The sequence below is a fragment of the Hippichthys cyanospilos genome, chromosome 7, assembly GCF_059441005.1.
Source record: "Hippichthys cyanospilos isolate Australia breed blue-spotted pipefish chromosome 7, RoL_Hcya_1.0, whole genome shotgun sequence".
Classification (NCBI taxonomy): Eukaryota; Metazoa; Chordata; class Actinopteri; order Syngnathiformes; family Syngnathidae; genus Hippichthys; species Hippichthys cyanospilos.
The window spans coordinates 16,674,626-16,700,450 of record NC_142375.1 but is presented as its reverse complement, the minus strand read 5'-3'; the positions used below and the strand labels follow the sequence as shown (position 1 = coordinate 16,700,450).

The window sequence follows — 25,825 nt, the reverse complement described above, 5'->3', positions numbered from 1 at the left end:
CTCGGTTCTGCAGTATGCTCTGCAGAACGTCCACTTCCGGCATGATTTCTGCAAAGAAATGCAGCATCTGGAGAAACTTGGGGTCTCTCAAATGCATGTACAGGCCGTATGCCTCACTGATAGTCACGCTGTCCCATCCTGGCTGTGTGCGGATGGTATCCAAACACTCCAGTATGGCATCCTGACTGTCCCATACTGCATTAACGGTCCTGCTTTGGAAGTTCCACTGCGGTCGCTGGGCGTTGTTGTATGACATCTGCGCCAAAGCCGACGCTCTTGTGGGTGAAGTGAAGAAGTTTGCAAAGCCAGCTAAATCAGCAAAAAAGACCTCCAGCTCACGGATTCTAGAGGCGCACACTTGCTGCAGGGTCTCATTTAACTGGTGGGAGTAGCAATGCACAAACTCTGCATTGGGGTATCTGAAACTCATAAGAGTTTGCACGCTGCCTTCGCAATCACTTAGCATGGCAGCTCCATCGTAGGATTGCGCGATGAGTTTCTCGGTCAGCCGCAAGGGCACGAGAACTCGTTGAATGGCGTCGGAAAGGCCGATGGCGGTTTTATCCGTGACTTCGACGAACTCAAGGAATCGCTCATTGATCGTGTTGTCGACCACATACCTCAACACGATGGCCATTTGAAAATTGCAGGATGTATTTGTAATTCCATGCACCTGCACACCGACGAACTGAGTCTGTTGCAATTGTTTGTCCACTTCCTCCCTATAAACTTCATACATGCAATCCAAGAGCTCGTCCTGAATGGTGCTTATAGCCAAATGAAAGTAAGGTTGTGCATTATAGTGTCTTTTCAGCCGGTTGTCTCCTTCGCACATGGTCTCAAAGATGCAGTTGAAGAGAGCTAAGTTGAGTGTTTCGTCGTGACCGTGCAAATCCGCTTGGTACGTGCCACAAAGTTTAACACAGGATATCAGCCGGTCCAGAACGTAGCGATTCTCCTCGGTAAGTTTGTTGTGCTCCTCGACGGCAAGCCTATCGGCGTCACTGATGCAGGTGTGCACGGGGGGAAGCCCAAGTAAACCCAACTTCATGGCACATCTCAGGTGAGACGAGGAGCTTTCGTGCTTCACCGTTCTTTCGGACAAATGTTTGAGGTCTCTAAACCCGGTCGATGCCCAAATGGAGTCCAAGCCACCAAAAAGAATACAGGGAAAGCAGAAGAGCGCACCTTTGCTCGTGCTAGCGGTCAGCCATTTCTTTCTTTCAAACCAGTCTTTTTTGAAGGTGCGGGTCATCACGTCGTTATGCTGAAGCAGGACAAAGTCTTCTGGTCTGTGCGGCCCTAAACGTTTTATTTCCAACTGTTCTTCCAGCGGCAATTTACTGAACCGCATGCTCAACAAAAAGTCTACGTGATTCATGATCAGACATAAACACGATTTTATCTCTATGCTTAGCCGATGCTGCAACGTTTTCTTCCTCCTCTTCCTTCAAGCAGCAATTCTTCTTCTTCCACTTTTCGTTTGTTTTCTTTTCTGGCAGGCTGGAAAACGAGTTGAGCAAGTGTTGCCTTCTATTGGCCATATGATGTCATTGCTGCTCGATTTTTTTCTTCCAGATTTTGTTTTCTTCCATAATGTACAACGTATGAATAATGTACATTCAGTACGTCTCGATTTTTTGGAAGACGTTAATAACATCTCTGAAGTTTGTACCTTGCTTTTTCTTCACCTAAGGATCTCACTCCAGCTCACTATTATATATATAAGGGGCACACTGTCCAACTCCCCTATGAGAACCTGAAGGAACAGTCAGAAAATAAAAAAATCATGCTGTCAGTAAAACAATCTAAAAAGTTGTAAAAAAATTGTTGTGTGTCCATATTTTTGTTTTATTTAACCTTTATTTCCTGGCCAGAATGCAGCAAAAAGTTACAGTTTCAGAGGAATTATGTGACACACAGGTTCCCATTTTAATTCGATTTAATTTTTCATTCCGGAAATTTCCGAGATTTCATTGTCTGTAAGCACATCTCGCTTGAGCGTCTCCATTGTTTATCTGCCTTAAAAAGTTCACACCACTATACAAAAAAAACATAAAATCAACATACGGTTGAAACGTACATAGTGTTTTTTATTTGTTTTGTTTTAAAAAATGTAGTATAGATATGATACGATTAAAAAAACAGATAAAATGTAAAACAACGAATTAATTGATACATTTTTTTAAAATGTATTTACAATTTTATTCGTTCCTCCATTTGCTCTGCTGAAGATTGCGAGAGGCAAACTAAACCCTGAGATTGCATTATTCTTATTATGATGATGATGATTATTATTATAATTTAAAACCGCGACACCCATCTCCTTCTTTAAACAATCGTGGCCACCTTATTTTTGTCAATTGAGCTGTATAAAAACTGTGGCTGCTTGACGTCACGGGATTGAGGTAATGTCTAGATAAATAAAAACATGTAGGGCTAAATCCTGTGTTCCTGCGGACTAGCCCCTCCCCCATCGTTTAATCTGTCAATGTCCAGTGTCAGTCATCAGCGCACACCGGGACTCGAACAGCAACATGGCGACAGAGGTAAGACTTGCGCAATGTACTCCTTATCTTGCATTTGAATGATAAACATAGCCACAGTCAGCAGCATTTTTGTTCGAAGTAGCCTGCCTGATCTCGTCGAGTGGACGCGGTTAAAACCAACAAGGATACACGTTGTCAGTGGAATAAGAACACGCAAGAACATCCTTTTTCTTTGCTAGTTTCGCCCAAATGTCTCTTTCCAACATTGTCAAACATGCACGCTAACTCTAACGCTAACTATGCTGATTGTACGTCGTATCAATAATCACGTAGCAAAAAATACCAAAATGTGTTTTTTATGGGTTGCAGCGTTCGAATAATCCGATGACAACGTCCCATGAGTTGATGCATACTCACACACACACACGCACGCACGCACGAACGAACGCACGCACAAACACACAAACCCTACCCGCTCAGCACCACGGACAGAGGCCACGAACACGACCTCATTTTTTGTTGTTGTTAAGATTAGGCGGCGATAGAACAATGTTTATAAACACATATTTTACAAAAGATAAAAACAATGGTTATATTAAAAATGAACAATGTCACAAAAAGTGGATCTACAAGCTTTAGTAAAAGATGAAAGTGCATTTTTTTCTGGCGATTTTGAATCCATTCATGATTTTACAGTGCAATATTCACTAGTCATATTTACAAACATGATAGAAAATTACATTGTACCCAGGTCACTGTCAGTCGTGCTCAGTGGTTCTCAAACAGAGGGTTATGTGTACCCCTAAAGGTAACGATAATTGACGGGAAAAAAAAAGCGCCATTCTCTAAGAGGACACAACCATGCTGAAAGAGGTTAAAGCCCAGAGTAGATCTTGGGCTTCCCAGTTCAAAAACATCTGGAGACCCCAGAGTCTTTTTGGATGTAGTTTTCACCAGCTTCCCCTTTAAGTCACAGACTTCAGGATTAGTAGTAGTGTAGTCTGTGCCCCTGCACTCTGGTTACGGTCTATCAACACCAATTTACTGTGCATGATGATTCCTGTGCAATGTGAGAAAAACAAAAAGATTAAGATGAGGATAATGGTGTCACTCTATTCCCACAGTTTTAAAGTCCCGTAAAACAGCCTACAATGGGCTCTAAGCAACATACAGTATTACATTGTTGCTAAGAGCCCAGTACAGCCAACATGGGGGTACATGTACCACTGGTGTATGTGAAGACACTTTAGGGGGTAGGTGAAATTTTAACAGGGTTTTTGCAGTCATCAGCTAATTGAACTAAATCATTTTAATACCAAGACAGCAACAGTACATTTTTCTTTTCAAATTAAGAGCAAATAAATTGAATCATGTAGCAACCTATTGCTAAATTTTATTATAATGCCTCGTTTGTACTTTTATTTTGGTAATAGAATAGAATAGAATAGAATAGAATGCCTTTGTTGTCATTTTTACAAGTGTACAAAGAAATCTGAGATTTGGAGCCGCTACATCTGTGTGAACTGCCAGCCTTCACCTCTACATATATACTATACAATACATAACTGTAATAAAGAAAACATATGACATTAAAAAAACATTCATCATCTAACAACAACAACATTTAACAACAATCCAACAGAATACATAATACAAAACTGTGACATTTCCACATACAGTATGCCTTGTAATTATTTATAGATAAAAGAGGAGAGACACAAAATCTTCTTTCTTATAAATGGCTCAGAGTTGTCAAGATCACAGAATGCATGACACACAATAGAGATACCGCCACAAATGTATCTCCAAAGTTGAATAAATCAAACATGAATGGCACAGCACTCTGTTTATGGGCAATGTTATTTAATCTCATAATGCTTTGCGCTGGTTATGACATGGCTGAAAAAAAAAAAAAAACTTACATTCATGCAGGAGTCAGATCAAAAATATTCTGTACAATAATATGTACTATGCACATCCCATTTTGATTAATGTGGCATTTGTGGTAATGATTAAGCAGCAAAAGCCTCTTTTATATATCTCAGGAAGCAGCAAGAGTGAGAGACTGGCAAGTGACTGGTAAGGATAGTGTATCGAGCGCTGGGCTTCTCTCCAGCAGCTTGCGGAACACAAATGGATAATCACTCTCAGCTTGCCTCTCCTATAACATCCTACACGTTTACAAGACCACTACAACAGCTATTATTTGCACACAGTATTACTGAACTGGTGAAATCAGATAGGGGCATCACTCCCCAGGGAACTGTTTAAAAAATTGTGTTAAAGAACAGCACTCCTTAATTGTCTCTCAAGAGGAAGTATCATAAGTAAACGCACACTCATGGTCTAGAAATACATTGTGTACAGTCTGATCTTGTGCTTGTGCAATACGGTAGATATTTTATTGGTAGCGCTGTCAGGAGATTAAAAGCATTGAGAGATTAATTAACTATCATGTATTTATTTGATCTGATTAATCTATTTTTAATCGTCACCCGAATTCTGAGAAAAACCCTCAACCAGAGTTTTTTAAAAAATAGATAAATTATTACATTATGACAGATCAAAAGATTTATATACAAACAACCTGAAAATTGGCTTGAGTAAATGCGATTTGTTTAGTTTAGTTTCGCAAAGAGCATTGCGATGGCTTTGTTGCTATCGTTAGCTGTGGCTGCAGTCATATTTGGGTGCTCTGCATTGATGTGAGCAAGCTCCTTCTTACAAAGAATGCTTATCACTTTACCTTTATCAGGGGTGCTCTCAGGGTCTTTTTAAAGTTAAACTGATCGTTCATTGAACTGACACCTCTCACATGCTCCTCCATTTTTATGTCTTCCTTCTGCCCCATGCACTTGCTGTTTCACCCACAACAAGCCTTTCAGGTTGTGCCAAACACAGACAGCCAATAAGTGCCCACATATGGTTGTGATTGATTTTTGTTTTCCAATCCCCTACTACTCAAGCACAAGAAGCCTGACGCATAAAAACGGATCTGATAAGCATAAGAAAGCATAAAGTAAAAAAAATCAAAATTAGATGTATGCGTAATAATGCTTTACAACAACTAAAACTGTAATTAGTTGCAAATATTTTTTTTTTATCTACGATACACCTAGTTATAGGTTATAGGGTATGAATGAATAAATTAATAAATCAAAAATGCTTTTGTGTGACATATATTTACTGTATATAGCACTCCCTCAAGGTATTTTGTAGTTATAATTATATAATCAATTTAACGATAGCCCAAAAATAATATAAATGTCCTTCAAATAAATCCTGCAATTACCTAAATGAAACTGGTGCGAACTGACTAAAAATTGAATCATGCTTCTCAACTGTTTGGAAACACTAACTACCGAAATTCAAATTAGCACTGAAGAATTTCATCTACATTCTTACTTCTCACCTTTGTGACCTTTATCTCTGCATATATACAAAAGAATACATAACTGTAACAAAGTTACAAAATTGCCTATAACGCAATGCATTTTCTTTGAATTTAACAACAACAAAGTAAAAAATTGTTAAAAAAAATGTATGATACGAGCTTTGTTGTCATGGGCACACCTGATCCTTCCCCTTAGTTCCACAACCTACAAGAGTTGAGGCACAGTGCATCCCTGGCCAACAAAGTCTTCATCCAAAGAGACTACAGTGAAGGAACCACCTGCAAGTTCCAGACAAAGTTCCCCTCTGAGTTGGAGAGCAGGGTGAGAGCACATCATGTCTTTTTGTACATGTTATACGTTATGTTGTCTTTTTTATTTTGTGCTAAACCAGCCCTGCGGTCCACTGTTCCTATTTGCGTGTGCAGATTGAGCGGACTCTATTTGAGGACACAGTCAAGACCCTCAATAACTACTATGCGGAAGCAGAAAAGATCGGAGGCCAGTCTTACTTGGAAGGCTGCCTTGCATGTGCTACAGCATATCTTATCTTCCTCTGCATGGAGACACGCTATGAGAAGGTGAAATTTGAAAATGCAGCTGATGGAAAGTGACCTTATCAATGCGAATCTCAGGCTATGTTCAGACAAGTAGTGACCTAATTCCAATTTATTTGCCTTTATGCGACCTGGGTTAGGGTTCATTTCTGCCAGTTCATTTCTTAAAACGAAGAAGGTAACAACCTGGCTAACATAAACACCGCTAAAAGCTAAGTGACAAACAGAGAATGTAAACGAGAAATACAGCGCGGCCTTCCAGATTAAAATCAGATATTTCAAAATAAGATAATAGAGGTAAGTAAACAATACAAACGCTTGATGTATTCTGAACACTGACTAAATCTCATTTTAATGCCCCTGTTTGTGAACAGGGATGGATTCAGTTGTTGGTTCGGTCTGCTTGCTTCTTTTAATATATATGCCTTATATACATATATGTATTAACATCTTCATTTCAGGAGTAATAAAGTGTTTGGTTGTTTTATCTGTGGAAATAGGATCAAAATGGCTTTTTGATTGTAAAAGGTTGCCAACCCCTGACCTAGCATTTTTATGTAAGGGGCAAAAGACATAATTTAAAGGCCTCTACAACGAACAAAGATGACCTCATTACATTTTGGTGAAATGCAATGATTTTTTTTCCCCCCACACATTAAATATGATTCTCCTAACAACATCTTATACAATCTTCCTTTTAGCGTATTTGTTGTGGTAGTTTGTGCTTTACTTGTGTATGCAGGTGTTGAAGAAGATTGCCAGGTACATTCAGGAGCAGAATGAAAAGATCTATGCTCCCAGGGGTCTGCTAATCACCGATCCCATAGAGAGAGGAATGCGAGTTGTATCCTCATTCAATATTTGTCTATGTACATGTCTACAAAAACTGGAACAATTGCTAGTTTATATAAGCATATCCTTGTGGCGCTTTCAGTCCCTAACATCATTTCCTCAGATTGAGATTTCCATCTATGAAGACAGGGGCTCCAGCGGCTGCAGCTCTGGGAGCAGCTCCGTGTCCAGCAGCACAGCTCGATGACTGGGTACTTCTGGCAAAACGGTGTCCCGCTGATCACTCATAACCCAACATTGGACATTCACATTCCTACCCATCTTCATTGCTTCCTTCGCTCTCACACAGGATCCACACAATGTTACCTAAGAACGACACCTTACTCCTCAGCTGCATTATTGCAAACATGCAAAATATGCACTTTACTCACTTGCTGTGATGCTTCCAAGGAACAAAAAAATTTTTGCTGGTTATTATTGTTGTGACTGGACCAGTAGTTTCTTTTTTGTATTTTTTTTAACTGGTGTCAACTCAGATGTGAGGGTTAGGTGGCACGGCCATGTATTTAAATTACATTTCTTGGACTGAATTGAACCTACCAGGAAATAGACCAACACTTATCATAACTAACCAGGCACACCAACACTAGTGTTGAAATATTTTCTATGTAGCTTCAACATTGTCAAATGATGTGAAGTGTGAGTATACATATCACTTAATGTCAAATGATGTGAAGTGTGAGTATACATGTCACTTAACCTTGTCCAAATCTCAACTAAGTCCAGATCAAGACATTATTTCATATTGTCTCGTAGCAGATGAATGTTTTTCATCAATGTCAGTAATGTAGCAAGTCTTCCATTTTCCACACGCGAAGCCTATATTTTACTAAATCCACAGATGTTTATCTTAAAACCTCAGTTTCCCTGATTTAAACAAAATCTTCCAAAATTTGATGTATGCAAGGACGTAGCAAAGGTGAGCATGTGAAACAAAGTACTAGTCATAAGAGTCTTCCTGAATCTTCTCTGCCATGTGTTAAATTACACACACAGTATGCAAAATAGTTTTCTGACCAAACCTCCAAAGACAAATATTTGCCAAAAAAAGAGTCTCATTCGTGTGAATGTTGCAATTATGTTGGTGACATTTCACTCAAACTTCAGTGCAGCTTAATTGTTTGATAGACATTGCGATGAAGTGTTATGACTGCTGTTAAATAAATATAATTTAATCACAAATGCATTTTGTTGCTTTTATTGTTATTTTTGGCTCCCACAAACTGAGAAGCTCTTATATACAGAAAATAAAAAATGAACAGTTAGACTTTTTCTCATCACTGAATGTATTTTTTTATGTAAATACAGTGCTTCAAATGGCATAAAATAAGTGCCAGTCCTCCCTTTATTTGACTCTTCTGAGATGAATTTGGCAGCGCGTAACACTTGAGAATTAATTGAGTAATATATAAATCTACACTCTATAATAGGTGATAAGTAATAATAAATAAATCAATAAATTCCACTTGAGTTAGAAATGTCTGGATGCATTTGAACGCACCACATTCTAGCGCAGAATTGAGCCGTATCCTAAAATGATGGTGTCATTTATTTATTTTTTTCAAATCTAATAATCATTATTATCAGGATTATTATTATTATTTTAGGAATATCACAAAGATAAGTGAGAAAAAGAGGCTTAAACAGAAGTGCTGGTACGCTGTACCAGCCCACTTAAAGCACTGTATGTCATCACAATGGTGAATTTAGGAAATGGAGCGTATACAGTGAGAGTAAACGTTTGGAAACACCTGCAAAAGTCAACTCTCAAAACACATGAAAATGTCATGCTATTAAGCCATTCCTGGTCATAAAATATCATCCAAAAAAAACAAAACAAAACTACTATCTCCATCGTTTTTACAAAATCTCTAAAAATCTCTAAAATCAAAAATACATTTTGATTGAGTACATATTTAACCCATAAAGCACCATAGCAGACTTGAATCAAGCAATATTTATACAGTATGCAATCTGTTTTTATTTTACAACCTTTTCAAGGGTTTTTTTAATTTTTATTTTATTAATTTCCATTTCATTCAGTGGAAAAAAAATCAAATAAAGAACTGAATATGGTGTTTCAAGTTTTTTGAATGGAAACAGATGAGTAAACCTGGAACCAAATTTACATGATCTTTGCGTAATAAGTGTTCATTCATGTTGCTTGTTTACAATGGTATAACGACGACAAATCCAGTTCATTTAAGAGAATGGACTAATAAAGCTGTTCAAATGGCTGGAAAAATGACTTACAGTATCATTTGCTGCCAGGATGAACATCGGCCTCTCAGGTCTGCCAGAAGAACAATAATAACACCATCTGAAAATGGGAGGCCTTCAACCTGGAGTTAGAAGTGGAGTAGGTGCTGAAAAATGGGACTGGTGCTGAGATAGAGGGTAGCAAAATAAACAAACACAAAAAAAACAAACATGGAGTGAAGTAGGAAGCAAAAAAACAAACAAAACATGGGGTGGAAAGAGGAGGACGTCAGGTAGAGCAGACACAAGTTGTCATATGGTATTGGGGGGGTCGAGCGTGAAATAAGATTCACCCCACAGGTTGACTGTAAGCATTTTATTTCAGGCATTGTAATGACACAAAGAATGTAAGACACGAATAATCATGACGATAAACTATGAAATGTTTAAGTGCAATAGAAAAAAATACCAGGATTATTCATACTCAGTCACGGAACAAAAAGAGCTTGGCAAGACAACGTTTGAAGAAATAATTGCTTTTTTTGACGTTGGGTTAGATGAAAATATCCTCAGATGCCTGGATATGCACTAGAATTAAAAAAAAAAAAAAAGAAAGACTTAGTTCAATAACTTAATCCAACCAACAACAAAAAGGCTTACCCATACAGCGGCCGTCCTTCACAATAAAGCCTTTACCACACTGCAACAACAAAACAGATTTATTTACATAGAAAAAAAAGACAAAGTGAATCGAAAACATTTATCCTTACCTCTGTGTCACTGTCAAGCGTTGCCATTTCTCCGTTGCTGGGATATGCTACTTCTACCACTGATTTCATTTCGCTCGGCTGAAGGACACGTGTGATGAAGCTACCATCAGGCCACGAGACCTCCAGCACAGACACATCATCCTTTCCTGAAAATCATCATCAAAACATCACACACATGAACATGAACCAATTACTGAAAAATCCAAGTCACAAACGAGAATATTTTTCTTATGCAATCCGATACATTCTGACACTAAGGCTGGCCGCGCTTATAGGGGAAGTTGTCAGAATGTTTCTTTACAACAATATAGTCTAAACGCAGCATTCTGACTGATATTGTGTTTTTGGAATAATGATTAAGCAGCAAAATCCAACCGATTTTTCCCATTCAACTCAGAAGGGGCATAGTGTCTCTCTGTCGAATGAAATGACATCACATGTGATCAGGAGTCAGGTAACTACCAATCATGGCTCAGCTTGCAAATGTCACATAGCCTAACTCAAGAAACAGGTTATATGGGAGCCTATAGCAACTCTGATGTCATTTTCAGGCGACAGCTAGTGACAAAATGATAGGTGTATTTTGCTGCTTAATCCATATTCCACAAATGTAACATTAATCAGAAGTCCATGTTTAGACCACATAGTTCATATATTGCATATTGAAATTAGTATTTTTGACTTGAATTCCCCTTTTTCTATTAAGACTTCAAGCCTTCTTTTTAATAGAAACTATCAGTACATAGTATCACCTTTTACAGTGTAGTGGGGATGAATAGAATACATCATTGCAAAGAAAGCTTTTGAGTTGGCTTCCCTTTTAAAGATATTTTTTTCTTATTAGCACTGTACATAAAAGTCAAATTATTGCAAGTATTTGTGTATTGTTTTCTTTTTAAGCATATAACAGATTTATTTTCCTTCATGATCCCACTGGGTGTTTTAAAAAGTGAATCAGTTGCTAAGTCAAACTGTTCTAACCAAACTAATATTGTATATACTTATTTGAAGCACTATACTGTATGTTTTGTACATTATTTGATTTTTTGGCGGCACGCTCGCTGACTACAGCTTTGTACCTCTTCCTCTCAATTCGAAGGTCTTGTGTGTCTTGTGCGATGTTAAGGCATGCTCTAATCGTGCCTGCTTGAGTTTCCTCCCACATTCCCAAAAATTTGTGGGAGGTCAACTGAAGACATTAAGATTGTCTGTTGGTGAATGTGTAGTTGTTTTTTTTACTGTAGTGTATATGTGCCCTGCATTAATGTGGTCTTTTTGTTCTGTGATAGTTGTGATTTTAGCTAGTTTACACTTTAACATTACTGTAAAAGAAAATCAAACATTGATTTGGTTTTTACTCAGCTACATAAATATTATGGGTCATTCCAGAATTTGGACATTTGGGCTTTAAGATTCTTAGAAGAATAAAACTTAACTTTTGTGGGTTTGACTTTAATCACATTAATAGGGTTGCATTCTTTTTTCTTTGTTTTCTTTTGAGGATTTGGTCTCAGGATGACTTATTTTACTCAAGAACTGCATGTTTTACTATTTTGTGTGTGGCTTATTTAAAATTTGATGGGTGGGATGTAGAATATCCACTAATTCTGGAATGAGGCTTACACTGAAGGCTCTGCTTTTTTATATGAAAGTCTGAAACACTTTATGGTTCAGTATACAAACAAATTAAAATGTCCCATGTTGAATTGACATTATTCTAAATGATTACTGAATAGTAATATAGAATACAGTTACCTAAACCAAAGTGAGCAACGGGTTCCATCTCACACAGGTATCCGGATCCTCCGTCAATGATGCGCGTATGAGCGCCACTCTTCTTGGTAAAGACTGTCACCTTCGCACCTCGCGCAAACGAGCCAAACTGGGTGCGAGGGATGACTCGAAGCCATTTGTTTGTCCAGCCCTATCAACCGTTTTGACAAGTTAAGATGATAACAGATTGGGTGAGATGATCATAAGAAAAACACATACCTGTGTGACGTTGAAAACGGAGATTGGTTGCGCTTTGCTCTCTCCGTGTGCCAGCAGAAGGTCCAAAAGCCCGTCTCCATCTATATCTGTTACAGTGCCGCCTGTTGAAAAAAGGCAACAAGATTTTGCTGCAGCATTGACTTAAAAAAATAACCTTGCTGTGTTTGAACGGCTTCTGCGCTGGAAAACATTTCTAAGAGCAGAAGCTTATAACACATACAAGCGTAAAATATGTTGCATAGCCATATTTTATTCTGACCTGTTCCTCTGCCTTGAGGCTCTGCAGCCTCTCCCACATTAAGCTTTTGGATTAAAGGGTCAACATCACCTCTTCTTGACACCCTGCAAACATACATACAGTTTATGGCATACTTTACAAATATGTAAAACTATCTGTTTGGGATTAGGGTGGGATATTATGGATATGCAATGAACTGCACTAGTCCATCTTATTACATAGAATTCACCCACATAAACATTAATGACAGTGCTGATGTGACTTTTTATTGTGGTCTCTTTATCTTCTTGTGTATTGTAGATGTTAGATGTCTATCTGTGTATCACATTGTTATAACCCATACACTAAATGCTACAGTTATCATAGTCAGCGTCACTCGTATTCACAAATCTAGAAAGAATAGAGCAGAGATCCCCAATCATTCTGAAATTGAGGGCTACTTCTTTGTCAAAGAAATAACGGAAAGGGCTTCCAGTCTCATACACACTTCTTGAAATAACACATTTGCTCAACTTACTTTTAATAATGGTAAATTACGTTTAATAATAGCATTACTAGGAGTTGACCAATTTAATTCGGTGATATAAAAATGTCAAAATTGGCATAATTTTTTTTAAGAATCTTTATTTTTTTGTGAATTAATACAATACAACATAAAACAAAGATACTACCATTCAAACACGTGAGCACATGTGATGTCGAAGTACTGAGAATGGTTTAGTAAGTAAAGTATTAAATAAAGTATTAAAATAAAGGCATATCCTGCATAGCATCATCTTGGCCACTTTTGGGCAGGCACAGTGTGATTTTTTTTGTCAGCTTTGTGCGATTTTTGATAGCAGTAATAACTTCAAATAACGACTGTACTTACTGTATGTCTCAAAGTGTTAAATGTTGGACATCTCTTTTTTCAACTCATTCAGTCCTGAAGACGATAGAATTCAATACCAATATATATTTTTGTCTTTTTGTGTGTGTTTTGCTTGAAGGTCTAAAGTACAGACCTGAATTACTGAATGAGATAATTGGATATTTGGACTCACCTGAAGAGCCTGTTGGGTGCATTGCCTCTGTAGGCAATATTGTTGAAAAAGACTTCAAGATTCCTGTCATTGTCAAAGTCCGCTGCTATAACTGTACGAATCGGAGAGGGCTCTTCAAATCCTGCGGTCGCAATATTCTGCAACGAGGATATGTAATGTTTTTTTTTCCGTCCAAATGCCCAACTATGCTGCGCTCCTTACTTACCCTGAAATTAGAATTGCTGCCCTGCAGGTAAAGTCGGTGGGGGCCGTTCCAGTTGCCATAGACAATGTCTGTCTTTCCATCGCCATTGAAATCAGCAAGGGCTACTCCTCTACCATGTTGGTTTTGGTCTGCTACACCTGTATGGTAAAAATAGAGTGTAGCTGTAATTCATTCATTATTTTCTTTTCAAAGACAACATTAGCTTCAGCATTGGAGGTGAAACCCATCCATTCCTCCGTCCGTCCATCTATCCATCCATCCAAACGTTAACTAGCCTGTCTATGTAGAAGTCAGTATGAAAATGAAGTTAGGGTGTATTCAAAGAAGGGCTGCACAATTAATCGAATCTTAATCGCGATCACGATATTGGGTGCCACGATTAATTAAGATGATCCTCGGTGAAATTAACATTTAAAAAGTCAAGCACTTTGTTTTTATTACAAGTCAAATCAAGCACTTTTCCGTCCTACCACCAGGGAGCGTTGTTTGGTTCTAAGTAGGCTTATTTTTTTCATTGGTTTGCACTCAGCAATTAAGTTGACTGTGTTGACCTATGTGCCAAGTTTTTGCCATGTCTTGGGTCAATTTGTTTTCATTATTCGTTAGTGTCAAGCATCGTGATTCCAATATTGACCAAAATTATCGTGATTATTATTTTGGTCATAAACGTGCAGCCCTAATTCAAAGGCAACCTTGCTTCCTGTCGTTCTCACCTGCCTGCCTGGCAACGTCAACAAAAGTCCCATCTCCATTGTTCTTGAACAGGAAGTTGGGTCCTCTTTCATTGTCACAGAAAACATCAGACTTTCTCTCACTGAGGATGGGCCCGACTACAATCCCGCGTCCACCTGCATCAAAATATAAGTGTGAATAACCTCAAGTTGAAAACAATCTCAAATTCACGTTCAGACCTGTGAGCTTGTTGACTCCGGCTGTGGCAGCGACGTCAGTAAGGGCGATAACGCCATTTGCCACATCACTCGCAGCAGCGTCCATCTCGAGGAGAGCGTGGGGTCCGATGCTGCCGCTGGCATAATTCGCCACATAGATTGAGTACCGGCCAGTTCCCTAAAGGAACGCATGAGAAGCAGGAATGGAGTAATAAGAAGAGCAGGAGGAAAGGTGCGATGCGATGGGGGGGGTGACTGACCTTTCTGTCAACGCATGCCACAGAGCGTCCGGCCATACGAGAAGCGACACCACGGCGAACATTGACCTCATCACTGAGCAGATCCTCAAAGCGGCCATTCCGAAACTTGAAGAGCTTGTCAAAGTAAGTGGCCAGACCTGCAATATTAGTCTGTGGTTATTTTCATATATTGTGCACTAACTAAAATAATAACAATATAGTCATGATAAGTAACAGGTGACACGGGGTCTTGTAGTTGACATATTTATCCAAATGTTTTCTTGTTTTCTGTGAAAATCAATAAATGACTGAAGCCACAAAAACACACTGTCTCTAAATAAAGAAATGGTCCAGGGTTTTTTTATCAGAAATGTTTATGTGTGGCTAAAAATAGATAAATTAGATCAAATAATTACAAATCTAAATGAATCCCTCAATTTCTTTATTCTTTTGACAGCACTAGATTTTTGTCAATTTTTCAATCTTATTAACATTGTAATTAGTCTTTGTTAATAATGAATTATTAATTTTATTAATTATTAAAATTTTATTAATAGTTTCCTGAGGGTAACATGTTTAAATTGATCTTTTTTGGCCAGGCGGATAATCGGTCTATTCCTAGTATATATTGTAATTTTAATGTATTTATTTATTGTAATTTATTTATTTATTGTATTATTGTCCAAATGGTTATAGTTGTTATTTTTTATAAGTAATTATATTTTATTATTCAAATCAAGTATTTTACATATAATACTGACTCATTGGCGTTTTTTGTATCTCATCCATGAATGACCTGACCGAGCTCCATTTTAAAAAGGCCCTTAGCCAACAGCTCAAAATCTCCTATTGTTGTGAATAGTTGTGGAAGTGCCATGCAAGTGCCTAGCGACCAGTCCAAGGTGTACCCCAAATCGGCTGGAATAAGATCCAATTTACTAGCGACTGTAATGAGGATTAGACTATACTGTATAGGAAATTGCTGGATGGGTGATTACGAATTACCAGAATAAGCATTATTAGTGTTGAGGAAGTAGATTTCCTCCCGTCCATCTCCATCCACATCGCAGGCCGTGACCCCTATGGCGTTCCCAGCAACGTCTCTCAGAGCGTAGTAAGGTGAGGCGTTGTCATCGACAGCAATGTTTACCATCTTATTCTGAGTACGGTCATATTTCAGCACCAGATTAGGCCCGTTATATCTGTAGTTGGAGTGAGAAAAGTGAACAATCCAGACATAGAAACCTGTCATCAACCAGCCTATCATCTTTAAACCCTTTTCACTCACCCGGCCACCACTACTTCGAGATCGCCATCACCGTCCACGTCTGTAACAGCCATTCCATAGTTAAGCTGTGTTGGATTGTGAAGACTGTCAGTAGGAAGCATGGTCTGTGTAATGTCCTGGAACATCGGTTTACTGTTCTGAGAGTGGCATTGCTTCCAGAATCCGATAAGGAGAACCAACAATCCGGTCGCCCACATTTCTGAATTCAGGTGAGCCAAAGAGAAAAAAGGATTATTATATTTTACATTATCTCTTGTACTTGATCATATGGAGAATAGAGAAAGACTTCAAATCACATTGCAAGGCCGGTACATTATACAAGTTAATTTATTATTCATGAGTCTCATGTAATATTTGTTTTTCAAATAGTAATCAATTGCATAACTAAAGAATTTTATACACTTGACAATGAAATGTATTTGTTTTCAGCGTGTTCTGATGATAAGCGGCTGAAGAAAATCAATGGCTGTCATTATTTAATAATTCCTTATATTTCAATTAATTGTACACAAAACAAATAAAATGATATTGAATTTAATGTTGCACTCTTACTGTAAATTCTTAAACTTTAACCATAAGCATTTTACATTTCTTCTCATTTTCATGCTGTAATTTAAAAAAAAAATCCTAAATCAGAAGTTACTAGTTATTCAGTACTTGAGTGACAATTTCACAGATTTATTAGATACTTTTAGTCAAGCATGTCTTTTGAAATCATTTTTAAATTTAATTTTAATTTAATACAACGACACTCTTACTTTAGTGCAACTTGGTCTACCCGAACCACCTCTGCTGTAATGAGATGAAATGCGCACACCTAAGAAAAAACTCTCCACCTCTGCTTCATGCATTTGATGAACTCGCAATTAAGAAAAAAAACAAACAAACAACCTAATCATGCAGTCTTATTACTATACCTACGACCGTACTATACCTGATAGTTCTGAGTGGAAATGAAACCGCAGTACGACCAGATGCTGTGGCAGCGATGTTGTTGTGAGCTATACAATTGTGTTACACAAGGACCTTTACGAAACAGGAACGTGATAACCAATCAAATTTCAGGATCTTGTCCCATGGCTGACGAGTCAAAAACAGCTACAAAATGGAAATTCTGAGGGAAGATTAGATTATTACACGTTAATGGGTTACAATATAACACCTATTTAAAAAGCGTTTACTCGATCATAAAAAAGAACAACATAATCTCCCAAACCACTCCACGTTTCATAACAGGTGACGGGAACTCAACTTCCCATAACCCTATGCGCCCGGAAAACTGCGTGCGTCATTCCTGCGACAAAATTTGACGCTAATCAAAACACAGAACGGGTAGGTTCTAAGTCACACGTTTTAACCTTTAATTTTGATCGAAATGTGAAGTATAAAGCAGAATTTGTAAGTGGTTACATTTTATTTGTGTCGTTTTCAATTAAAAGTTTTCATTGCAATCTTGACTAATAGAAAATTAGCTTTCGATGTATTGCTAATTGTACCTTAGCACACAAGTCACTATGATAGCCATCCATGATCAGGGTTTTTCACTTGACAAATGAATGAGTATTTCTGATATTTGTGGTTTCATTACCCCCTCCAAGGCGTGCCGTATTGTTGTAGATACACCGACCAAACTACAATGGAAACGGAACAACCACAGAACGGCAGTGCTTCAGACACACTAAGTACGTCTCAATCTAAGAAGCCAAGCCAGGATCTTTCTGTTCCAAAGAAACGTCTGAATGCGTCGAAAGCCAAACCTCACATTGAGGGTGAGGTAAAACCAAGACCCAGGCCTCGCTACACGGACAAGTCTCGAAAGAACGCCAAAAACAAGAAAAACAAATCAGTCGAAGCAGGGGACGAGCACGACGAGCCTGCAGAAGGGAATGGAACCGAGATGCAGACCGGCCACGATCGCACAAATGCTGCTGTGGAAATTGAGCGGCTACAAGGTCCAGAGATGAAGCCCAATGGACAGGTTGATTCGGCCGATGTTACCGATTCATCATGTCATGATGAAAAGGCACAAGAGGACAGTTGGGACACCTTATTCAATGATGATGGAGATTGTCTCAATCAGCGGCTGCTTGAAGAGGTTGGTAGTCTTTTAAGCAAAGTGAATGCCAAGAAACAACAAAAAAGTGTTAAAGTCGTCTTAAAATGTTGCCTAAGGACAAACAGTTTTGGTGTAGCGTATTTCCATCGATCAAGAAAGACGTTAAACTTATTTGAACACTTTTTAAAGCAGGAGTAAAGCTGATCATTACTTCCCTGGATTCTTTAGTAATTTGAGGTACCAGTTTGACTGGTCTGACTATGGCAAAAACGATACACTTAGCTTTAATTGTTAAGTTACTCTTATTCATCTTTGTGAAGGCCTTGATTATATCAATAATTTATCAACAAAGACGTAATCATTTTATCTGAACTTTAATTTAATTTCTAAGGTGCTGACGAACCTTCCCGCGAGTATGACAATGTACGGTTAGGTCATCTTAAATTTGAAAAAAATCTATATACAGTACTAGTCATAAATTTGGAAGTATCTTCTAATCCAGTGTTCTTTCGTATTTAAAAAAATCCCGAGGGGGGCACAGTGAAAGACTGGACTCTCCAAATTGTCCGTTGGTGTGTTTGGGTCTGTGAATGCTTGTTAGTTAATGTCTGCCTTGTGAATGGCTGTCAACCTGTTCAGTGTGTCCCCCGCCTACTGCATGGAGACAACTGAAGCCGTGCAACCCTAGTGAAAATAATCTGCTATGATGGAATAGCTTTCCACATCTTTTTCTGTTTGATTTATGATGTGGCTGATGACTTTCAGCACAAAGCTGTGCTTTTTCAGGAGTGAACATCTTGAAATCCTTGACCTCTTAAAGTGCTGGAGACCAAATTTATGATCGGTGCTCTATAAGTCTGTGTGGTCCGATACCAATCAGCCTGTACTGCGGGCTGGTGGTTGGGGACCTTTGGTCTATCTATCTGTGGCTTGGTATCACCAGAAACACTTATTTTCCGCTGTCATTTCATTTTCCTCTTTTTATCTAGCTGTCTTTGAGTGACGGTCAAAAGAAGAATTCAATCCAAGAGGCCAGATTTGATTATTACAACATGCACCGATTTGATGACGACGTCACTGACCAGAGTGAGGAAGATCTCTCTCACATCATCGAGATCTACAATATCACCCCGGACTTTAAAGCAGAGGATCTTTTCAAGTTATTTCAAGGGTACCGATATGTCAGTTTTGCATCATTTACACTCACTGTCATACAGCATCAGGTACAAATGCATGATATAATACAGCACAAAGTGGTGGATGAAAATCATGTCTTAATTAATACAAAGCACTTTCAGTAAGTTAATAATTCAATTGAAGTATGTCAAAGTCATTTAGTAGGCCAACAAAAAAAAACAAAAAAACACGCTGAAGTATAATGTAGTTATTTTCGGAACCTACTAAACATTGACCAACAGTGTATGGATCAGACACTGACTTCCTGCATGTTTTTTTTTTTTTAAATGTATTTTTCTTCTCTTTTCAGACACAGAGGCTTTGATCTTAAGTGGATTGATGACACACACGCTCTAGGGATCTTTTCAAGCCCGGCTTCTGGTAAGTATTGTGTTAGTGGTTCACAGACAGAGGGTATAAACTTTCCACATCCTCTTGTTCAAATGGCAGGATTTTGTGATTCAAACAAAAGACGAGAAGAAAAATGGGCATGTAAAGCTGAGTTTTGAAAGAAACAGTCTGATCCAAATTAGCGTTACATTGTTGTCAACAGAAAACCTATTAACCCTATATGAAGTTCTGAAGTTCTAGTAGGCTTTTCCCAAGTCTTATTAGTAGTTTTTTTTTCAAGAAGCCAGGATGTTTTGTACTAGCACTAAATGGAGATGTGATCTGTTAAAATGACCTTGAGTCTAGTTCCCACTTCTAGCTGAAGAAAAACAACCCTCCAAAAACAGACACATTTTTATTCCAATATCTGTTTGGGAAATTTTAACCATTTAAAACAAACAAACAAACAAAAAAAATACAGTGATAAATGTGCATTTCTTGACTGAAAGTGAGGTCAGGTTATCATGATGACAACAGGAAAGCTATTTGCCCTCTTACCACACATTGAAAATCAAAATGTGTGAAGACCAAAATGTCATTTTAAAGTAAAATATTCCATATTTTTGCCTAAAATCTTGTCTGTTTTTTTTTATTAAGCTCGCGAGGCTTTAAGATCCAAACACCCACTGATGAAGGTGCGGCCGCTGTCCAAATCCACTTCAGAGACGAAGGCAACTGCTCGTAGCCTCTCTGGTAGATTTACATTACCCTGTTTTTTTTGTTTTGGTTTTCTTTTGTCATGGAAGACACATTTCCTCCTGCCATCTTCAGAATCCCCCGTGTCTTCTAAGGAGAGACCGCAGACCAGCGCAGCTCTGGCTCGCAGGCTCGTGACTGGTGCACTCGGTGTGAAAAGCAATGTAACAAAGGAGCAGCGGGAGGCAGAGAAGAAGAAGCTCCAGGAGGCCAGAGGTAGATATAAAAAAATTTGTTGAATGGACCTACTCATATTGGTAGTCCAGCATTCACGATTCAGCTATTCTACACCTATTTGCTTACAGTTTGCTGGTTAGATCCGTTTTTATGCATCCGGCTTCTTGTTCTCAAGTTGTTGGACGAAAATAAAGGTCAATCACAGCTAACAATAATAACACTAATGTAGGGAGCCATAATAAAGCTCTTTGTCAAACTAAACTTGAGAACAGCCCAATCTACAGTGGACAAAATGGACACTTTTATTTAATGTGAGCACCATTCCTCCTAATGGTCAAAATTTAAGTTTGCAGACAGCAGAAGATAACTGCATCTATCTGTTAAAACGAATAAACAATTTGAGCCCCTTTTTTATGGTTGTATAGGAATCTTTTAGTCTTCTACAACAATACAATGTTTTTTAATATAAAAAAACTATAGTTGAGGATTTTTTCTCAGATATTTTTAAGATGAAAGATAAGATTAAAAAGGGAATAAATATATGCAATTTTTAAAGGTCTTAATACAACTTTTTTTTTATTTCTTGACTGCGCCTATTTCAAATACGGGGATTAATGCATTGTAATTTTATACATTTTTGGAAAAACAATTCCCAACACCGTTGGTTTAAAGGCGTGATTACAAAGACTCCCCGCTAGAGGGTGCCAATTCTTCTAACTTTGGTCACAGCAAACTAACTGATTTTTGCATCTTGCATCTTCTTTCATTCACCACAAGTAGGTGCTCTTTTCTCACTTGGCACATCAAGTGCAAAAGTGGCGTTGCAGCTGGGGGCAAAATGAAGTTGCTCTCTGTCCACTGCTGTGTGGCTCAAGGCAAGTCTATAATCAGTGCAGCAGCCTTTCCCTTCACAGAGGGAACATAAGTATATAGGCACAATAAACCACAAGTGGCTGTCAAGTGAACTGCCAGCCAGGAAGGCAAAAAAAGCTCCTTTGTCCTCAGCATGGATGTCCTGCTGAGCTCTGTAGCAGAAGTGCATCATGTCCTGAACATTTTGTCCTCGGCCTTGCTGCCACATGCCATGATGTTCGCTGTCGTACTGTATTTATGGTCCTACTCAAATTTATGCTGTACATGGTAGATCTACATTTGGCTTCACAAATCATGCCAGTGTGAACTGTCTGGTGCTCTTAAATGAGTCTAATTGGCCCTGTGATTTATCCTCCAGAACAAAAGCGTCTGGCAGCCAAACAGAGGGAAGATGCTTGGGAAGGAAGGTGATTGGAGCGAAAACTCCTTCGCTTTGATTCGCTTGACTCCTTTTAGGCCACGCCTGGAGACACGGAGTCCCACCATTATCCAAGTGTGCTGTGTTACATCACTCAAGTTTGGTTGTTTTATGCGGATACTCCCCTGAGGTTACCTTCCCTCAACATTTGTCTATACTCAACTCTTTTGCTTTTCCAAAGACTCATCAATTCACCGAAAGCTATAAGCAAAAAACGCATCTCTTTGTCACATGCACTTGCAATTTAGAGGATGCACACGGGGACATAAGTTTATACTGTAACCCTCTTGTCAAGCCAGACTACAATTTTAAAGATATGATTTTAAAAAGGGGCTCAATGTTTTGTTGTTTTTTATTATGTAAGTTGCAGTTAAATGTCAACTTTCTTGTGCACATACAAGCGGTCCTCATCACTGTGAAATTCAGGGTATGGGTGTCATTGTCCAGTAGTGTAAAAACTTTTCTCTAGGCTTGTCTGCCCTGTGATTTGAGTTAGTTAAATGATTTTAGTGTAAAATGAGGGAGCAATGGTAGTTATGTACATAATGTCTTGTATGAGGAACCTCCCAGTGACTCCCGGGAGTCATTTGAGGTGAATGTTTCCTCCAACGTGATTATATGAACTGACAACTCTGTGTCTATAACATATTTGTGGAAATATATGGAAGTGAATTAAAAAAAAAAACATGACCGCTCTTTATTTCGGGAAACATGAATTAGTAACCATTGAGCAAGGTGGAGCCTGGGAGATGGTTAAAAGTCTTAACCAAATTTCAGAGATTAAGCTAAAAGCAGCAAATGGTATGTGGCATTGCTTTCCAATTGACTCATCAACTAGTAATTAAGTGAAACGTGTGAGACAAATTACATAGAGATCAATTAGGCTTTTGAAGGTGTGCTTCATGAACATGTAGATAATTCACTTTTCTGCTCACTCATATTCTTATGAATGTGGCTCGCAGTGAATTTCACTCACATTAACGGTTGCACACTCGTTTTGTCTTCTCAGCACTCTTTTTGTTCCCAAAGCAAAGGAGAAAACATTTTATGTAAGCTAAGTACAGTCTGCTGAATGAAAAGGCACAATAGCTAAATATACGACTTGAAAGGCGGCACGCTGCCATGTTTTTCAGCTGATGTAACTTTTGAAAGTGATGGCCTGACTGGAGGAAAAATACAAGTTTTGAGAGCTTTTTCATTATCAGTTCTTGTCTCATTCTTCCCGAACAATAAGCCCTACATCACCAAGGACGTCAAACTTTGCATAAACAATAAGAAAGCAGCCGTTAAAAATAGGGACGAGGGCATGGCTGCGGCCCAAAAAGAATTGAATAGATTGCTCAAGGCAGGTCAGAGTCATGCTTTGTCTCCATGAAGTAAAAAAGTCTGGGACTTCATGAAGCAAATTACCAATATGAACACCAAAATTAATGAAAATGTCACATGAGACGAATCCTCCAAGGCAAATGAGTTCAATGACTTATTCCTCCTAGTCATGACTCAAACACTACCGGACCTGATGGTTAGCCAGCAAAACTTCTAAATATATGCTCAGAAGAGCTTAGAGCTGCTTGGTGCCCTGTATTCCAGCAGTCAATGGACAATCGCATGGTTTCCGAGATCTGAAACAAGTTTTTAATCATCCCTTTTCCTAAATTTGGATGTCCTTCTACGAATAAGGACTAAAGACCTATTGCTTTGACCATGAAGTGTTTTGAAAGAATGATTGTAAATCAACTTAAGTCGGAGGTCGCTACCCATCTTGACCCATTACAATTTGCGTTTAGGACTGGGCGCAGTATTGAGGATGCTGTTGTTGGAATTACTCAGCTTCTAAGCAAAGACTTCGACTAGAGGAACCAAAAACGTACACTCGTGTTATCTTCGCCCTTTTCAGTGTTCTGTGCCCTTCAGTTACTTGCCAAAAAGTTAGTCGATTTGAATGTGAATCTTATATTGTTAGCTGCTTCTATTCTATCACTGCTAACTAACAGATCCCAGCAAGTAAAAGTATAAATTCCTTTCTCTCTAGTTTAAGACGGTGCAGCACGAGTGTACCTCAAGGGGGCGTGAGCTCACCTTTTTTTTTTTTACTATTTATACCAATAATAATTGCAGGAGAAGACTGCCAAACAACTACATTTCAAAATCTTCTGCTGATACTGTTTTCCAGGGTTATTTTTGACCCAATTCTTTGGGGGTTATTATAATTACTAAAGTAACTGATTACATTAGTGCATAAAGTAACTGATTACTATAGAATTTAAGAATTAATTTTGAGACCCTACGTTACACTATTTTTTTAAATTAAAAAAAAAAATAAAACAAAGTTCCTGGAATTAAATATCTGGACTCTGTAAAGACATCTGAATACATCTTTGGGGTTGAATGATTTAATGATGAAAAATTGGTAAATGATTTTTTTCAATGTAGACTCACATGAAGCTATTATCCAGATCCAAGCGACTTTGGCAAGATTTCATTTTCTGGAGTGCTTTGTTCAGCTGATTTGAATACACACATTCAGAACATCCCGTACAATTGCTGTCTAATTATTTGATGCAAAAAAACAAACAAAAAAACAAACAGTTAGGAAATGATAAAGCTTCCTACTCAAATCACCCAGGAAAATCCATGCAGTTAAACCGTGTACATTTAAGTAAAATCTAATCACAAATATAAGATATTAAGATGTGTCATTATTACAACCTCAATTGTAAAATGCATTGAACATACTTACAGCATTTTCTTTTTTTTTTTTTTTGTTAGGTGATTCATTCTGTTTTAAAAAGGCCTCACTTGCGCTAAGGAATTAAAGCAAATATAGATCCAATTTCCTAAATTAGCTCAATAAAAGAGGTGGATCACTCTGTGCGCTGAGGTCATTCATGCAGCTGAATCATCATCGTGTGCGATCCAAACTCTGAGTCAAAAGTTGCTTCTTTGCATATGCCACAGAATAGCCAGCTGAAAGCGTCACTCGTCCTCATCACTCGTTCAAAATCTCATCAAAAAACATGCAAGGCAGTTTTACTGTATTTATTACTGTATACTGTTTATTACTTATCGTACTTATTTTAAATTGTCTTTAGGTGTGATTGTGCGTGTGAATGGTTGTGTTTTTGTGCCCTGCGATTGGCTGGCAACCAGTTCAGCCTACTGCCCGAAGTAACCTGGGATAGGCACCAGCAACCCTGCGACCCTTGTGAGGATAAGGAGCTTTAGAAAATGGATGAATGGATGGATGTTAGGAAACAGTAGTGCTCTCTAATTCTTTGACCGTCTTATTTAAACCCTGGAAGTGGGAGTTGAGTCAAGATATTTTTTATTTTTTTACAATAATATTTTCTATGCAGCCCTACATTCTTTTTAATTTTGAGTTTCTGCAATACGACCCGAGCAGCCACCTCTTTTCATTCATCTCAAAGGGCGGCCATTTTACCACTTACCACCAATTGAAAATAACATCGCAATTGCGCAACGACCAATCATGGATCTGCCTGCAAATGTTACATGATCTAAGTCATACAGAAGAACCGTGATCCGTCGATTCCTAAGCAACTGTGAGGTTATTTTCAGTCGACAGCAATTTTCAAAATAGGCGTCCTGAGATGGATAAAAGCAGTTAGATTTTGCTGCTTGAATCATATTCCCCAAATGCAACCAGAATGCCATGTTTTTTTGTTGAACGAAATGAATATGACTTTTTAATAACAGATATTACAAAGCGAAGGTGTTTACTGTCCATCACAGGTATCAAACATCGGTCCTCAAGGGCCATTATCTTGCATAGTTTTAATATTTTTCTCCTCCACTTGTTATCAGATTCCTGAATCAGGCATGGTGGAGGAGAGAAACATCTAAAACATGCAGAATGTGGCTCTT

General features: G+C 38.3%; 3 protein-coding genes across 5 annotated transcripts; 2 read left to right on the top strand and 1 right to left on the bottom strand.

Moving 5' to 3' along the window:
• Window positions 1-2,381: 2,381 nt before the first annotated feature.
• Window positions 2,382-8,472, top strand: golga7ba (golgin A7 family, member Ba). The gene is made up of 5 exons (XM_088419521.1): window positions 2,382-2,549; window positions 6,080-6,205; window positions 6,310-6,462; window positions 7,181-7,282; window positions 7,394-8,472. Exons 1-5 carry the CDS (start codon window positions 2,538-2,540, stop codon window positions 7,475-7,477), a joined length of 477 nt encoding a protein of 158 aa, XP_088275647.1. The 5' UTR covers window positions 2,382-2,537; the 3' UTR covers window positions 7,478-8,472.
• crtac1a (cartilage acidic protein 1a) lies at window positions 3,110-17,325 on the bottom strand. 3 transcript variants are annotated; one of them, XM_088419508.1, is made up of 15 exons: window positions 17,089-17,325; window positions 16,155-16,353; window positions 15,872-16,068; window positions 14,888-15,024; window positions 14,649-14,805; window positions 14,451-14,585; window positions 13,738-13,874; window positions 13,533-13,669; window positions 12,511-12,593; window positions 12,252-12,352; window positions 12,015-12,183; window positions 10,260-10,405; window positions 10,150-10,189; window positions 9,544-9,675; window positions 3,110-3,549 (listed from the first exon to the last, which is right to left on the bottom strand). In XM_088419508.1, the coding sequence occupies exons 2-14, from the start codon at window positions 16,349-16,351 to the stop codon at window positions 9,578-9,580; spliced, it is 1,734 nt and encodes a 577-aa protein (XP_088275634.1). In that variant the 5' UTR covers window positions 16,352-16,353; window positions 17,089-17,325; the 3' UTR covers window positions 3,110-3,549; window positions 9,544-9,577. The 3 variants fall into 3 exon arrangements, with proteins under 3 accessions (XP_088275634.1, XP_088275633.1, XP_088275635.1); XM_088419507.1 differs by lacking the exon at window positions 3,110-3,549 and having other exon boundaries at window positions 8,473-9,675; XM_088419509.1 differs by lacking the exons at window positions 3,110-3,549; window positions 9,544-9,675 and adding an exon at window positions 9,851-10,077 and having other exon boundaries at window positions 17,089-17,315.
• On the top strand, window positions 17,325-22,630 carry r3hcc1l (R3H domain and coiled-coil containing 1-like). Its single transcript, XM_088419520.1, has 7 exons — window positions 17,325-17,486; window positions 17,753-18,249; window positions 19,200-19,381; window positions 19,697-19,767; window positions 20,374-20,469; window positions 20,548-20,688; window positions 21,881-22,630. The coding sequence occupies exons 2-7, from the start codon at window positions 17,791-17,793 to the stop codon at window positions 21,931-21,933; spliced, it is 1,002 nt and encodes a 333-aa protein (XP_088275646.1). The 5' UTR covers window positions 17,325-17,486; window positions 17,753-17,790; the 3' UTR covers window positions 21,934-22,630.
• The last annotated feature ends 3,195 nt before the right edge of the window (window positions 22,631-25,825 follow it).